The sequence below is a fragment of the Bubalus bubalis genome, chromosome 16 (genome assembly GCF_019923935.1).
Source record: "Bubalus bubalis isolate 160015118507 breed Murrah chromosome 16, NDDB_SH_1, whole genome shotgun sequence".
NCBI lineage: Eukaryota > Metazoa > Chordata > Mammalia > Artiodactyla > Bovidae > Bubalus > Bubalus bubalis.
In genome coordinates this window covers 28967555-28983164 of record NC_059172.1, presented here as the reverse complement: position 1 = coordinate 28983164, position 15610 = coordinate 28967555, and the positions used below count along the sequence as shown (strand labels likewise).

Here is a 15610-nt window from a genome sequence, read left to right as displayed (position 1 = left end):
TGATTTACTCCTGCTGTGATGTAAAAAACACCACCTATTGATGCCATTTTTTACAGTAATTTCTAAAACATGTTGCTCATGACTATGTTGCTTATGACCATGATTTCAGTCTTAGGTTGGTTCAGATGGAAGATTTTACCAGCTTAACTCAGAGGGAACTCTGTCAGTGGACAGTTTTATTCCTGCTTATGGCCAGTAGATACCAGTCTAGTATTGGACATAGGCTAGGCAAAGAGAAATATTTGCCGCTAAGACTAAATTAATGATAAGGATTTGTTACTTTCACTTTTACTTCTTTGAGCTAGTGGGAAAAAAATCAAGTAAATTAGAGATGCATTTATAGTTCTGAAGGCAGTTGTTACGAGGTTAAGAGATTTGAAGTTAGCCAAACCTAGGCTTTGTCTCTGAGTATCATAGGTGTTTGGCTAACTTATTCCACTTCTCTCATCCATAATTTCCTCATTTGTACATTGGTGATCTCTACCAGTGAGTTTGTTGAGTAATGAGTAACTAACTGGTAACTGTTTTAAAAGTGCTTAAAACAGTACCTGGCCCATAAGTCCTCAATAAAATGTTTCTTCTTACTGTTATTATTCTTTGTACTTAACTATAGAGGTTTGGTAATATCTCTACTTTGCTAGAAAAAAGAATACTATGCTTCATTGTAGTTGATCTCTAGTGGCTTCCTTGGCATCATAGTCTTTACAGTGCTGGTGGGTGTCTAGTATTAGATATTTTCATCATGTAGGAAAGCGTAGATTGTTCCTCGCCTCGGTTCACATAGTAAGCCAAAAATAAAGCCGGAATTAGAATATAGATTTTCAGAAATTACATGGTTTGTAATTTCATGGAACTTGATATTAAAAGAGAGGGGTACCATGTACTCTAGGTCCTATGGTCATACAGATATAAAAATAGTATATGTGAGTACTTGCTGCCATATATATCTAATAGCAAAAAGTTTGATGCAAGAAATGATAGTCAAACAAGAAGATCAGGGTATAAGACCATCCTCTTCACCACATACCTACATGCACCTATACTCAAAACTTGCTTACCTGTGCATACACACACACACACACACACCTGTGCATGTATGCACACACACACCAAAAGAGCTTTTTCAAAAAAGCCTGCTAGTCTGTTTTGAATGGGTCTTTATAATTTTACTTGGACAGGGCCCATTGAGCTTCTTAATAAAAGGGCACGCCCACTTGCAAACTAGCAGCTCTTGGCAAATGATTATAGAGCTCTTTCCAGAGATGCTGCCGTGAAGGGTGTGTTATGTATTAAAATAAGTAATCGCACGGTTGGCAGACACTCCATGTTTTCCTTAGATTATTGCAGCAGATATTTAAACTTGTGAAGTTTGTAATCATTTAACCTAAATTTACAGAGTAATTACCTTTTTGCCAGTTCACCTGGGTGTTTTGTTTTTACTGGCTGCTAAATTTCAGTGGCTACACATTTAGGTGATGGTGACTGAAAAGAAAAACTGATAAGGTGAAAAAATTTTAGATATTTTCCTTTTTAATTTTATGGATTTTTTAAAAAAATTTTAGTACTTTAGCAAAATGACTGAATTTAATTTGTTAAGCTCAAGTATTGACTCCATAAATGATCAGAAAATAGTACTTAAGAATAAAGCAGATGAAAATGTAGAAAATGGTGAAAAGTTAATGGGCTTAAACTATCTAGTTAGTAGACTAAAGTGATATTAGTAACATGCTAATGTGGGAAATGTCCTAAGTTTTTTCTTTGTTTTTTCCAGTGTAACCTCAGAAAAAATGTTAATATTGCTGCTGATTACATTTCTTGCCCATACCATTTCACATAGACATTCTGCTATATAGCCTTATAACTTCATATTTGGGGAACTTAATTTATTTTGTATGTGAACATTTAGCTATTGGTAGAATGCACACTAATTTTTTTATTATACATATGTTTATTTCATATAAACTGTCACATAAAGATGAATATTGAGGGAGCACGACCTGTAGTTCCAACACTTAGAGATAACAGTATATACTCTCTAAATTTTGACTCTTTTAGTATATATATTCTGTGAATGACAGAGAATACTAAGTATTCTTAAATAAGGTAATTTTTAAAATTCACTCACCAAGAAATATTTACTGCCTTCTTTGGACAGAAGGTTGGTCAGATGACTTCTAAGATCATTTCAACTAGGTCTAACATTTTTGATCACCTGGAAGCTTATACTTTGTTGCACAATTTGCAACTCTTTCCTCATCATCCTGGTAAAACTTTTCTATGATTTTTCAGTAAAAGGACTTTTTTTTCCCATTTAAATGTATGTAAATCTCATGTATTTACTGACTTCAATTTAGGGAGAAAAGACTATTCAGACGGTGCCAACAGGAGCAAAGCCAGCTATTATCACTGCTACAAGACCCATCACCAAAATGATTGTAACTCAGCCAAAAGGTATAGGTTCCACAGTTCAACCAGCAGCTAAAATCATCCCAACAAAAATTGTTTATGGGCAGCAAGGGAAAACACAGGTATGCTAAGATATGGTGATTTTTCTTGACTCTGGTATATTTCAAATTCCTAAAATTCCAAGGTAGAAATCTGAACAAAAAGATGAGTAACATTGAAAGAACCAGATTATTAAAAGTTATGATTGAGTGTTTATAACCGTCTGTTTTCAAAACCTGTGTTTCTCTTTTCAGTACTTAAAAAAAATTAAATATTTGTATCATGTCATGAGCAAAAATTAGAGAATAGAATCCCCTTGGAGTAAAATTTGCTGAAGATGTATGTCATTACTTGAGAAGTACATGGTTGACAGAGGATAGTAGTTATTCATAATCTGTCAAAGAATATTTTTGTGTAAGCTTATATGACCTTTGAAAGCACTTGAGATATTTACTTATAAATTTCATTTCCTTGAAACCTAAATAATGGAGAAAGTAAAGATCTGTTCATTTTTCAACCAGTAAATGATAAGGGAGCTTTTCTAGAAATTTACCTGGGAAATTGAGGCTCAGGATTTAATGTTGTGTTGGTGGGCTACTGTTTATTTTTCAGGTACTTTACTTTCTTGAGAATATCAAAGGAAATGATATCAGCTTTGGTTGAAAAATGCCATTTTTAGAATTTTTGTAAAAGATAATAATTTATCTATAAACTAATAGTTTGCCTTTAGAGTCAGTTCCCTCAATATTATAGCCAAATAGTTTATATATCAAAACCATTAGTTTTGTGATTTTTCTAATAAGGTCAAATTGCTTTAAATTTCAGTGGCAACAGTTACATTTTCTCCATCATCTTTGTCATAACCCATGTTTTCATTCTTGAATTTTTGGAAATGGGTGACTTAATAGAGTCTGAAAGATTTAGATTCTTATAAATGGAGAAGTAAAAAATAATTGTGGTGAAGTAACATTTTCATTCCATGTACCCCATTGAAGTTAACTCCTGGAGTCCACACTTTGAATTGAATAGTTCAGTGTGAAACTTTCTTCCCATTTCACTTGTTCTACTGTCTGTGTGGTTTTGACCTTTGCCAAGGTTGATCTGTCACATGTTCCTTATTGACTATAGTAGTTGTCTAAATTGTGGCTCAGCAGTAAAGAGTCTGCCTGCAATGCAGGAGATGCAGGAGACGCAGGTTCAATCCCTGGGTGGGGAAGATCCCCTGGAGGAGGGAATGGCAACCCACTCCAGTATTGTTGCCTGGAGATTCCCATGGAGAGAGGAGCGTGGTGGGCTAGAGTCCATAGGGTTGCAAAGAGTCGGAAATGACTGAGCATGCACGCACACCCAGTTGTCTAAATTAGTGTTCCTTTGGAGATTTCTTAAAAGATGACTTAGGTCCTAAGCAAGATTACTTTGTGCAGGTGTGTTAATTAGGAATTTCATTTGGTTGCTAAAAAGAAACCTGAAGAACAGTGGCTTAAACAAATTAGGGTTTTATTTTTATTATGTTGATAAATATTTAGAGGAAGGAAATCCTGGACTGTTATTGTGACTCAAAAATTCTCCTGGGAGATCTGAGGAAATCTTTCCTCTTACGCTGACTATGTATAGTATACATAAATACTTAAATTCTATCTCACACACACACACACACACGGGAAATCTTTCCTCTTATGCTGACTATGTATAGTATACATAAATACTTAAATTCTATCTCTCTCTCACACACACACACACACACACACACACACACACACACACACTTCCCCTGGGAATCTAGGCTCCTTGTGTCTTTCTGTTCTGCCGTCCTTAGCTTGTGGCTATCATTCTACTATATAACTGCAGATTGTAAAATGATTCCTGAAGTCATTTTAGGCAAGAAAAAACAGAGTAAAGGCTCTTGTCAGGATTGTAGCTGTTGTAGCATGAACTGTATATGTGGCCTGTATAATTGATTCATAGATTGAATTTGTCTGTGATGATCAATGCTGTGCCCAAAGTATAATAAATAGACAGAGTACTGTTTTCCATATCAGGAAAATATTTGTTTTATTATGATCTAGAAGTTAAACATATTTTAAATGCTCAAAAATTTATACTGGTTGTATTTCCACTTGTCTTCTAGGTTCTTATTAAACCCAAACCAGTGACGTTTCAGGCCACAGTTGTTAGTGAGCAAACAAGGCAACTTGTCACAGAAACATTACAACAAGCCTCCAGGGTGGCAGAGGCTGGTAATTCATCTATTCAAGAAGGAAAGGAAGAACTACAGAGTTATACAGATAGTAGTTCCTCTTCTACAGAGTCCTCCCAAAGTTCCCAAGGTAAGACCCATTTTACTTCTGATTTATATAATTATTGCTGAGATAATGCCCTAGTTCTAAAATAGTTGAATCTAAGGATCTCAAACAAACATGTATACTTTGACTTGTCATTTCTTTTGATTTTATTGTCTTTTGTTTGATGTGAGCAGACATTTTGTTTTTGGTAAGGCCATTCTTTCTTGCCTGGCATATGTTCATCAAATAATTCATAAACTAGGTGATGATTTTGGGAGATAGGTATTATCAAAGTGGATAGAGCTGTGATTCCTTTTGTTTGCTTTGAGTAAGTAGAAGTGTGCAAGAAAGTGAGTGTACCTTTTGAAATGATTTTTGCTGAATCTTGAGAAAGGATCATGGTGGCCAGAGATAGGCCTATAAATGGGCTGTATGTGGGTGTTCATACATTGCAGTTTGCATGGAATAAGTCTTAGTTTATTTCTGTTCTAGAATAATAATAGCACTGTCTTTCACTCTCATAGGTGTTCCAGTTTAGATGATAATTGTATGGTTGTCCTAATTATAAGGAAGGTGATATGAAGCCAGGCTCCATAGTAGGGAAACTAGTTATAGTTAGTGCTATTTTAATTATGTTGTTCTAGGGAGTCACTTATTGAAATAAACTCAATGATCATAAGCTTTGAGATTTTCTACAAATCTAGTACCTGTGTCTGTCAGTTACCTTAACCACCATATTGATCATAAACTTTGAGACTTTGTACAAATCTAGACCCTGATGCTGGGAAAGATTGAGGACAAGAGGAGAAGGGGGCGACAGAGGATGAGATGGTTGGATGGTATCACTGACTAAATGGACATGAGTTTGCGCAAACTCAGGGAGATAGTGAAGGACAGGGAGGCCTGGCGTGCTGCAGTTCATGGAGTTGCGAAGAGCTGGACATGACTGAGCAACTGCACAACAACAACAGATCTAGTACCTGTGTGTGTGTCAGTTACCGTCACCACCCAGGTAGTATATTTATGCCTGTACTTAGAAGCTCTGATATATTGAAACAGAACTGTTTATCTTTCTTTGATCATTCCTCACTCACTGTTTCCTCTCCTCATCGTCCACATTATTCTGTCTGGAATGCTTTCTTAGCACCTTCACTTTTTCAATACAGTTTCTTCATATTGTACAGGCATTATTATTTTAACTCTTTGGTGGAATCATCCCAGATTAGTCTTATTAACGGTTCATATTGCTAATTATTCCATTAATTCAATTTGAACATTTATCTTTAAATTTATACTATGTAGTAAGCTTTATGAAAAAGCTTCATGAAGGAGGTAGCGTTTGAAATGGTCTTTGGAAACTCATTGATAAAAAAATAAAATATTGATTTTAGCAAACAGTATGGCTCTCATTTTAGAAAATGGATAATTTTCTTCAGCATATTATCAGTAATAGTAATATTTTCTGAATCAATTTACTAAGGTTTAATTTATCATTCCATATTGGTTATGAATCAGTTTATGTCTGGTTACAGTGGGGTGATATTTACTCTGTTTCTTTTAGACTTACTGATTTGATGTGTATAGATTCTATTCTTAAACTAGCAATAAGATTCTTTTTTTCTCTTTTATTTTTAAGTCTGTACTTATTTGAATAATTCCAGCTGTTTTTTCCTTTGAGAAATATTTTCATAAAAGACAGGTAAAATGTTTAGGTTATGAATTGGTGCTGAAATGGGAACCTGAACAGTAAATTATATATACACAAGCTCAGGTTACCTTTGAAATTGCTGTTTTTTTCCTAAGGGAGCTATAAGCCAGTCATTACTTCCCTAACATGCCATTTCATTAGGGAACCTTTAGTTTTCATTCTAAGAAAAGGACAAAAGTTTGACTATTTTTGGAAGTGATTGAGTATAAATTTCTTGCTCTTTGATCTGTTATTATATGTGGCATCATTTATTTTTATTTTTGTTATTTATCTCTCATTGCATATTACTTCTTTTTAAAATATTTTATAATACAGAAAAAAATCACCAAAGAAGAATATCTAATATAGTTAACTATAAAGCCAGTTTAAAAAAATATTTATTTATTTGCTTTTTATTTGGCTGTGCTAGGTCTTAATTGTGTCCTGCAGAATATTCGTTGTGCTGCACAACTCTTTAGTTGTGGCACACAGGCTCCAGAGTGTGTGGGCTCAGTAGTTGTGACATTCCCCGACCAGAGATCAAACCCATGTCCCCTGCCTTGCAAGGTGGTTTCTTAACTACTGGGCCACCAGGGAGGTCCCTAAAGCCAATTTTTATAATACTCCTCTCCCCATTTCACTGTATAGTTTCTTAGTATATTCTCCAAAGACAAGGGACTATATATGCTGTGGGAATATATATGCTGTGTTATAAGAGAAAGGGATAAAGGTTTTGTTAAGTTTAAGACTCAAGTTTGGTTTTCATACCTACTGGGAATATAAGCACTATATAACAGCCCATTTTTTTCTTTATATTGTTTTTGTAGTTTTTAGCCCACCTCTGTTTAGTACTTTTAATGTAATTTCAAATTTATAAAAAGTTACAGGAATAAAAAGAACCTCTGTGTATAGTCTTTTACTAGATTCACCACTTATTTATATTTTGCCCTATTTACTTTGTTGTTGATTCTCTTTCTGTGCCGCCCCCTGTGTGTTTATAATTTTTGAAATTTTTAACCATTTGAGAACAAGTTGTAGATGTCATGCCTTTTATCTCTAAATACTTATATATTTGTCGGCTTATATTTCTTAAGGGTTAGTCTCTTCATAACTAAAATACAGTTATCAAAATCATGATTTAAAGTTTTAGTTCTATGATCTACAATCCATTCAGATGTCATCAACTGTCCAATCACGTAATCCTTTGTAGTTTTGCCAGTACAGCAACCTACCCCCACCACCAGTCCACAGCCCACATCAGTATTATGCATTATGTTTAGTTGCATTGTCTGATGTTTCTCATCTGATTCAGCATGAATTCCACAGATGTAGTGTATTCTTAGCGTTACTTATCAGAAGGCACTGATGGCAGTTTGTCCCAATATTGGTGATGTTGTGTTAATGTTGATCTCTTGGTTAATGCCTTCCCCTCCCCCCCCTTTTTTTTTTGCATTATGAAATTACCATATGTCCCTTTGAGATTAATGGTAATATATGGAGAGATGGTTTGAAACTATATAAATATCATATCCCTCATCTTTATCTGCTAGTTTTAGCATCCAGTGATAATTTTCTAAAGTCTATTATTTGTTACCTAGTTGATAGTTGGCATTCTACTGTAAGAATAGATTGACTTTTCTTGACTTCATATCCTTTTTCTAGTGACTTCCTTTATACAAGTCTTAGAATAAAGATGTCTTTTTATGCCAAAGGTTTCCTTGATTCTACTTGTGGTTTCTAAACTTTTCCCACCATTCCCTGCCTGAAAGGAGAAGCAGTTTAGGCCTTATACATTATTTCTGAACTGTCTTCTCACAGGTTAGAATGGAGACCTTCATCTTCACCTTGTTATGGCACTTTCCTTAATCACCCTGGGAGGGTTCATTACTCCTTCTATACTAGGCTTCCAAAATTGCTTTGTACTACCAGCTAGTTTATCATTGATCATTTTATTTTGTACTTTTTTTGTTTGTTTAATATAATTATTTTCTTTTCCACTAGGCTACTAACTTCTTAGAGGCAAGCATCATACTCATCTCTGTATATTCAGTATTTAGTGAAGAGGTTAACTAGCTCTAAGTAGACACTCAGTAAAAGTTTCTCTGAATGAACAAACAAAAGAGCAGCTGTAACAGCGACTGTGGCACAGGGTTAAGCTTCAGCCTTATAAATTCACTTTTGTTTCCTGAGTCCAAAATATTTTTTCCTTTCTGGGGTTTCTCCTAACCTAGTGGGTTAAGTTCTATACACCTGAAGTATTTTTACATACTGATAGACAGCTAGATGACCAACTCTAATAGTTCAGGGTCATACTTGCCTAGGTCGCTAAATGAAAATTGGGCCACATACCTTCCACAACTCTTCAGCTTTCCTTCCTATTTGGATCTTCTTTTTTTCTCTTTTTCACTTGGGAACAGGGTTATTGGGCTTATTGGGTTCCATATTTTTTTTTAAAGAGAGTAAAAAACGTTAAAAGAAAAACTTTGTTTCCAAAAAAGGTTTTAAGTAGACTAGAATACAAGATTATGTGAAGTAAAATGAAAGAGAAAAAGGAGACAAAACCAAGGGTAGTGATTTAAGATGGAACATGAATGAAGCAAATACGAAAATGCATCCTATAAAGACATTGTTTTAAATAACTTAGTTTCTAGGATGATTTTTCCAGAAGCTTCATGATCTCAGCAGGTTATGGTAAGGGTAAGGAATGAATGAAGGTTAAGCAAAACATACCAATACTTATTGCAGAACTTTTCAGAGTCATTATGTGGTGATATATATTGTGAAAGATGAAGAATGGCGTATATAATATAAAATGCCCTCCAACTTTTTTGAGCATGGAACCCTTCTTTTGCAAAATGTTCATTGGAACATTTGGGGGAAAGCTGTGTAAGCCATTAAATACTGTGAAGGCCTTGTTTTTTATGACAGTATTTCAGAGGGAAGATACCTATTACATCATGGAAAAGATACAGACATCTTGGGTTTAGTATAGAATAGATGGATTAGGTGCGTGCAGCATCTGGGAATCATTTTTATGAAGAACAGTAGGTGGAAAGAGGACATTTATCATAGAGAAGAGAAGATGAAGATTGGGTTGGGTTGTGGGGGACATAGGAACTGTTGTCAGTTATCTTAAGGAATGTGACATAGAAGAGGGAAAAGAATTGGTCTTTGATAGGTACATGGGCAGAACTAGAACCGTTGAGAAGCAATCAGAAGACCTGTTTCCACTCCATACAAGAAAATTTTCTAATTGTCATAACTGTGCAAAGATGGAAGGAAACTGCCTTGGAAAACAGTGAGTTCTTTAGTGCTCGATTCCTGGACTGGTGGTGATATTTTGAAGATTTTAACATAAGATCGATGATAGTATTAAACATACTTTTAGATTTTATTTTTTCTAGCTCAGAGGTCTCATGTGAAAGTTGAAAGTAGCTCAGTCGTTTCTGACTCTTTGCGACCCCATGGACTAATACATAGTCCGTGGAATTCTCCAGGCCAGAATACTGGAATGGGTAGCCATTCCCTTCTCCAGGGGATCTTTCCAACTCAGGGATCAAACGTAGGTCACCCACATTGCAGGTGGATTCTTTCAGCTGCAGGGAAGCTACCAGGGAAGCCTGAGAGGTCTTACCGCTGCTGCTGCTGCTGCTGCTAAGTCACTTCAGTTGTGTCCGACTCTGTGTGACCCCAGAGACGGCAGCCCACCAGGCTCCCCCGTCCTTGGGATTCTCCAGGCAAGAACACCGGAGTGGGTTGCCATTTCCTTCTCCAGTGCATGAAAGTGAAAAGTGAAAGTGAAGTCACTCAGTCGTGTCCGACTCCTAGCGACCTCATGGACTGCAGCCTACCAGGCTCCTCCGTCCATGGGATTTTCCAGGCAAGAGTACTGGAGTGGGCTGCCATTGCCTTCTCCAGAGAGGTCTTACAATTCTCTGCAAATGTGATAGAAGTTTTTTATAGTAAAGACATAAGAGACATTCTTCCATAGAGATGCCTGAATCTGCCTTTGGATATAACAGTATAGTGTGTATCTCTAGTACATAACATACAGTATATGCCCGGTAAATACTTGTTAAATGACCTATGGGGAAGGATATCTGAGGGTCAGTAGGCCACCATCCCCAAGACAGGTAGGAAAGTCTGGATGGATGCACACTGCATAATCAAATGGAACTGTTGTATCAGGCTCCTGCTGTCTCAGTCATTACACTCAGACCTCAGCGTCAGATTTGGTAGGCAGTAGATTGATCTAGTCTAAGCTAGAGGAAAATCACTCAAGGAATGTTTTTGATGTTTAGGTTCACACCCATTCTGTGTCACAGCCATTGTGGTTGCTGCACTGACGCTTTGTGTGGTCAGCTGCACTTTTTGTGTATATGGGCAAAAAGAGAAAAACCAGTCTCCCCAGTCCCTATGGGATGCTGTTATGTGGGATGATGTGTCGGATTAGGTGCTCCTTGTAGAAATGTGTTTTCTTTTTCAGTCTTGTGTTACCTTATCTCTCTACCAATGCAGTTTTTGCTTTCTTCTGGGTAGTTAATATGTGTATTTTACAGAGTTGGGTTGCAAAGTCATTCTTTGCCTATAGGTCCTTGCACCTAACCAAGGGGTACTTATAGCATCATGAGAGATTCTTAAAATTGAGAACTAAGTTTATATAAAATGAATGATTCCCTAATATAATCAGTTTTCTTTAAGTTTAATTTCTTACATATGCTCTTAGAATTAGTAAAGAAAAACTGCTGTAGGCCTCACATGGCTTTTGATATTACTACATGATATTGTTCTTCAATCATCTAGATTTTTTTTGAAAGTTTAATGGAAATTGTACATCCCTGGTGTGGCATATAGTCTACCTAGAGTTTAGAGGATAAGGTAGGGAGCAGAAACACAGTTTTGTTTTTATGGTAAATAAAAACTCCAGATATTTTGTATATAGATTTTGTTTTTGGGGGAAGATAGCTTTTTTGGTTTTGTTTTGTTTTTGAAGAGTCATTCCTGCTGCTTCAACCTTTTTGAACAACTTTGTGGTTTTCAAAACTATAAAATTCATAGAAGGGTGAACTTAAGTTGTACTTATTCTTGGTTTTGGGGCTGCATGAATTATTTTCTGTGATACTTTCACTGACCATTCCAACTCATAGTAGTCTTTTTCTTTCTATTATATAATTGCCCTAATCATTTGACTTTATCTCAGGGTACAAAGCTACACACACACACACACACACACACACACGTTTTATGTCTCCTCCATTAGAATCTAAACTTGGGAGTAGGAGTCATGCTTTTATAGCCTATGTAATTTCTGTGTGGTATCTTGGACCAAGGAGTTTAGGAACTTAACAATAGTGTAGTATACTACACTTATACTACTTATTCCATCTACTTATTCTGTAGATGGAAAACTCAAATAATTTGTTGTTTGATTTTATGTGTCTAATATTTACATGCATGCTTATATAGCATGAATATAATAAGCCTTGAGTTAGTTAGGGCTATAATTTATTTTGAAATTAACAAAAAGGCTTAGAATTGAGAAATTTTCAGGCCACAACCAGAACAACAACAACAAAAATAAAGCATTTCTATTGTCCTTCATAGTTTATAAAGCTCTTTTACATATATTATTTCATTATATCCTCAGAAATCCTGTGAGCTAGAGAGGTAATTTTAGTGTTGCCATTTTAGAAATAATGATACTAAGACCCAAAGAATCAACTTGCTGGTAATTGCTAGAGCTGGGACTGTAACCTAAGACTTTGAATTCTGAATGTTATATGTATCCTATTATATCATGCGGCTTCTAGATCATTTATCCATTTTTCTTGTCAGTGGACAGGATTTCCTTTCAGTAATTCCAGTAAGTGTTGACTGAATGCTCAGGTTGTACTACAGAACACATTTTTAGGTGCATTGGGGAAAATAAGACTCATACTGCATTTCGTTCTTATGGTACGTGGACATGCACCCACCTACAGAAATGCACACCTATTTATCATAGCAGTTATAGCATTGAATTGTAATTTGTCTCTTTACATGTCTGTCTCTCCAACCAGATTGTGTGCTTCTTGAGCATCCTTTGATTATTCTGTGAGCTCTTTTATATCCTCAGTGCCAAATGTAGACTGGCACATAGGTGCCCAGTCTGTTGAATCAATCAATGAATGAATACGTGAATATAGACATGAAAGACATTATGCCCTCTGGGAGCTTACCGTCTTTTTGGGGAGATAAAGCATGAAGTTTGTAGTAAAACAAAGATTTTTTTAAAAGAACAAATTGTTTTTTTGTTTTTTTTTTTTTTAAGAGAAACTTTGTTTATAGGGTTTTTTTTTTTTAACTAATATAAAACAGATTCCCAGCCTGTAGTTCATGTAATTGCTTCCCGGCGTCAGGATTGGTCAGAACATGAGATTGCAATGGAGACTAGCCCCACCATAATTTATCAGGATGTATCCAGTGAATCACAATCAGCTACTTCAACAATCAAAGCTCTGTTAGAACTCCAACAGACAACAGGTATGAATTCACATGCTCAGCTGAATGAAGCATGTTTTCTCTAGAGATGGGTTGTGCTAAAGTACTACTACTGTTATATTTTCTTTGTTACTATTTGAGCACATTTCCCCCCTCTGGACTTGTCTATAATCATTGGTTCAGTCTGTTTACTTGTCAGTTCATTAAGATGTTCACAGGAGTACTGAAGGATAGACAGACTGTAGTCTATCATTTCTATCAGAAGAAAGAAGAAAAAACAGCACAGTTCTTTTCTGCTCTCTCTCCAGCTTAAAGTGGACAATCCTGTTGCCTTTTGTCACCAGAAAGGAGTAGGTCTATCGATTTCTAAGCACAAAGATAAATGCAGTACATTTGCCAATTCTATTCAAGAATAGTAGAAGGCAAATTGGAGGGCCCCTGCCATCCTGCTTGATATTGGTGGAGCAGTTTTGTGGTCATAAAACATTAAGGGCCTTGCTAACATTCTAATTTGTTTTTTTATCTTCATACTTCTTTGTATAATTTTAACAACCTGAGCTTCCATGCAAAGCTGTTCTCATTTAGCAAGATCCAATCGGTATTTCCAGTTACCATATATCTTCTATAAACTCTAGGCAAAACTGTGTTAGTTATACTGACTTTTCTATTATAATAGATCAGATATTGTCAGAGTTCTTAGGGGACCTTAGTGATGATCTCGTCCATTCGTTTCATTATGAATAAACATACTGAGACCTAGAGAGGTTATCCAGTTGGCTAGTGGCAGAGTGAGATTCCATGTCTTTTGATTCCCAATTCAGTGTCCTCTCTACTTGTGGGGTGACTTTTGTATTCCTTTGGTTTTGTTTTACTTTCTTTAAATGATTATCTTGATTTTATCACATTTTATGCTTGGTGAGAATAATCTGAATGATTGCTTACTGGACTTAATTACTTACTGTTTGTTGTAACATCCACTCTACACTACCCAAAGAATACTAGCATTTATTTTAAGTCTTTGATTTTTTTATTGGTGTTATTTTTGGCTTAGGCATTTCCTTAGCTTCTTGTCTTTAACATACTCAACTATTTCCGTTAATGCCTTATAGAGGGTGGAAACCAAATAATTTTGTAGAAAAAGTGATAATTTAGAAAGTTATTCTATCCATGGAAACCATTCATGATTCCAGACCATTCCATAGACATTTTTGCAGGAACATATTTTCCTAACAATGAATATTTTTATTCTTCAAGAGTCATAAAAATGTAACATTTCTTGGGGAATTATCTTGAATTTTTAATAGATCAAATTAAACTGGTCACTGTGTTGTGCTCTTCCGGGCAGTTGTGTCCTGGAGCAAATAATGCTAAGTAGTGCTTACTCACCCTTTGTTTTCAGGTTGGTGAACTGAAGAGTACCAGGTACTGCCTTGACTAAGGGTAAAGGAAGTGTTCTAAAGGGCTGTATGTACAAGGGGAACAGGTCCAGTTGTTTGGCCTAGTGATAATAGGGGGCAGATTTTAGTCTGAACGCCTGTGTGTTCTTGCTGTGCTACTGAGTATGCTTGCACAAGTTGTGCACTCTATAGCCATCCAGTAGTCTGCGCTTTTGTTTTCAACTTCCTATCTTCTTAGTCACTGCCCATGTGGCACCCCAGAGGTCTTGTTCATTTTTCCATGGACAACTCTGGTTTTAGTACTTGTTTATAATAAAGTTAATTTTTCCCCTGACTTTTTTATACAGTGAAGGAAAAATTGGAATCTAAACCAAGACAACCCACTATTGACCTAAGTCAAATGGCAGTGCCTATTCAGATGACCCAGGAAAAGAGACATTCTCCTGAAAGCCCATCAATTGCGGTGGTAGAGTCAGAACTAGTTGCTGAATACATCACTACTGGTAGGTGTCCTTTTAAAAAGTAGTATTAAGGTAGGAGTGCTACCTTTCTGGATTTCATGTGATGATTGGGGGAAAATATATTTTTTATATTTCTCGATCTCGTCCAGTTTTCTCTGAGAGCAGATTCACATTGTCTTTGGGATTTACCCTGCCTTTAATGATTAGAGGGAGAAAATTGATAGATTTTACAAAGTTTGCAAGTAATATAAAACTGTAGTTGGCCTTAAAGAATATCTGTGAACATCAGGCAGCACCGGTAGCGAGAGGATAGAATATCTTTTATGGGGGAATAAATACTCATACATTTGAATTTTTTAGTTTTGGGAAGGGGAGGTGGGTCAAGGGTGAAAGAAAGTATAAAATCCAACCCTTCTCCCCATTTTTAATGTAAAGAAAAAAATGTGGAAAATTTTAAATCCTTGTAAATAGTTAAGAGTTGTGATGGAAAACACATTAGGTATTTATGTGGTCTGGCAGCAAAAACACTGATGATGTTTTTGGATGGCATATGTAGAGAAGTGGAGCAGGAAGGATAATAAGTTCGTTCATATTCTGGTGAGACCACACCTGGAATACTGCTTTCTGTTTTGGGCCCTCTGTTACTTTGAGATTTGGAGGAGTTCAGAGAGTAGTAACATGAATAATTAGGGCTTAGGAGAGATGACTTATGAGGCAGTATATAAAGAACACCTGTCTTCTGTTTTCTTAAGCATAAGAGAACAAAAAGTTGCAAATATTTGAAGGATGTAAATACCAAAGTGGAAAGGGAATTTTTTGGCATAATTTTGGGAGATATTGTTAAGACTAATGGATTAA

General features: G+C 35.9%; 1 protein-coding gene across 16 annotated transcripts in view; it reads left to right on the top strand.

Annotated features, from left to right (window-relative positions):
• EMSY (EMSY transcriptional repressor, BRCA2 interacting) overlaps positions 1–15610 on the top strand; it is an 81517-nt gene that overhangs the window by 52370 nt on the left and 13537 nt on the right. For 13 of the 16 annotated variants that reach the window (XM_006041059.3, XM_006041058.3, XM_006041063.3 and 10 more), the window contains 4 exons: positions 2355–2528; positions 4574–4772; positions 12772–12936; positions 14639–14794. In XM_006041059.3, the coding sequence (XP_006041121.1) occupies positions 2355–2528; positions 4574–4772; positions 12772–12936; positions 14639–14794 (694 nt within the window). The remainder of the gene's footprint in view (positions 1–2354; positions 2529–4573; positions 4773–12771; positions 12937–14638; positions 14795–15610) is intronic. The other 3 variants (XM_006041062.3, XM_006041061.3, XM_006041064.3) reach the window with 3 other exon arrangements.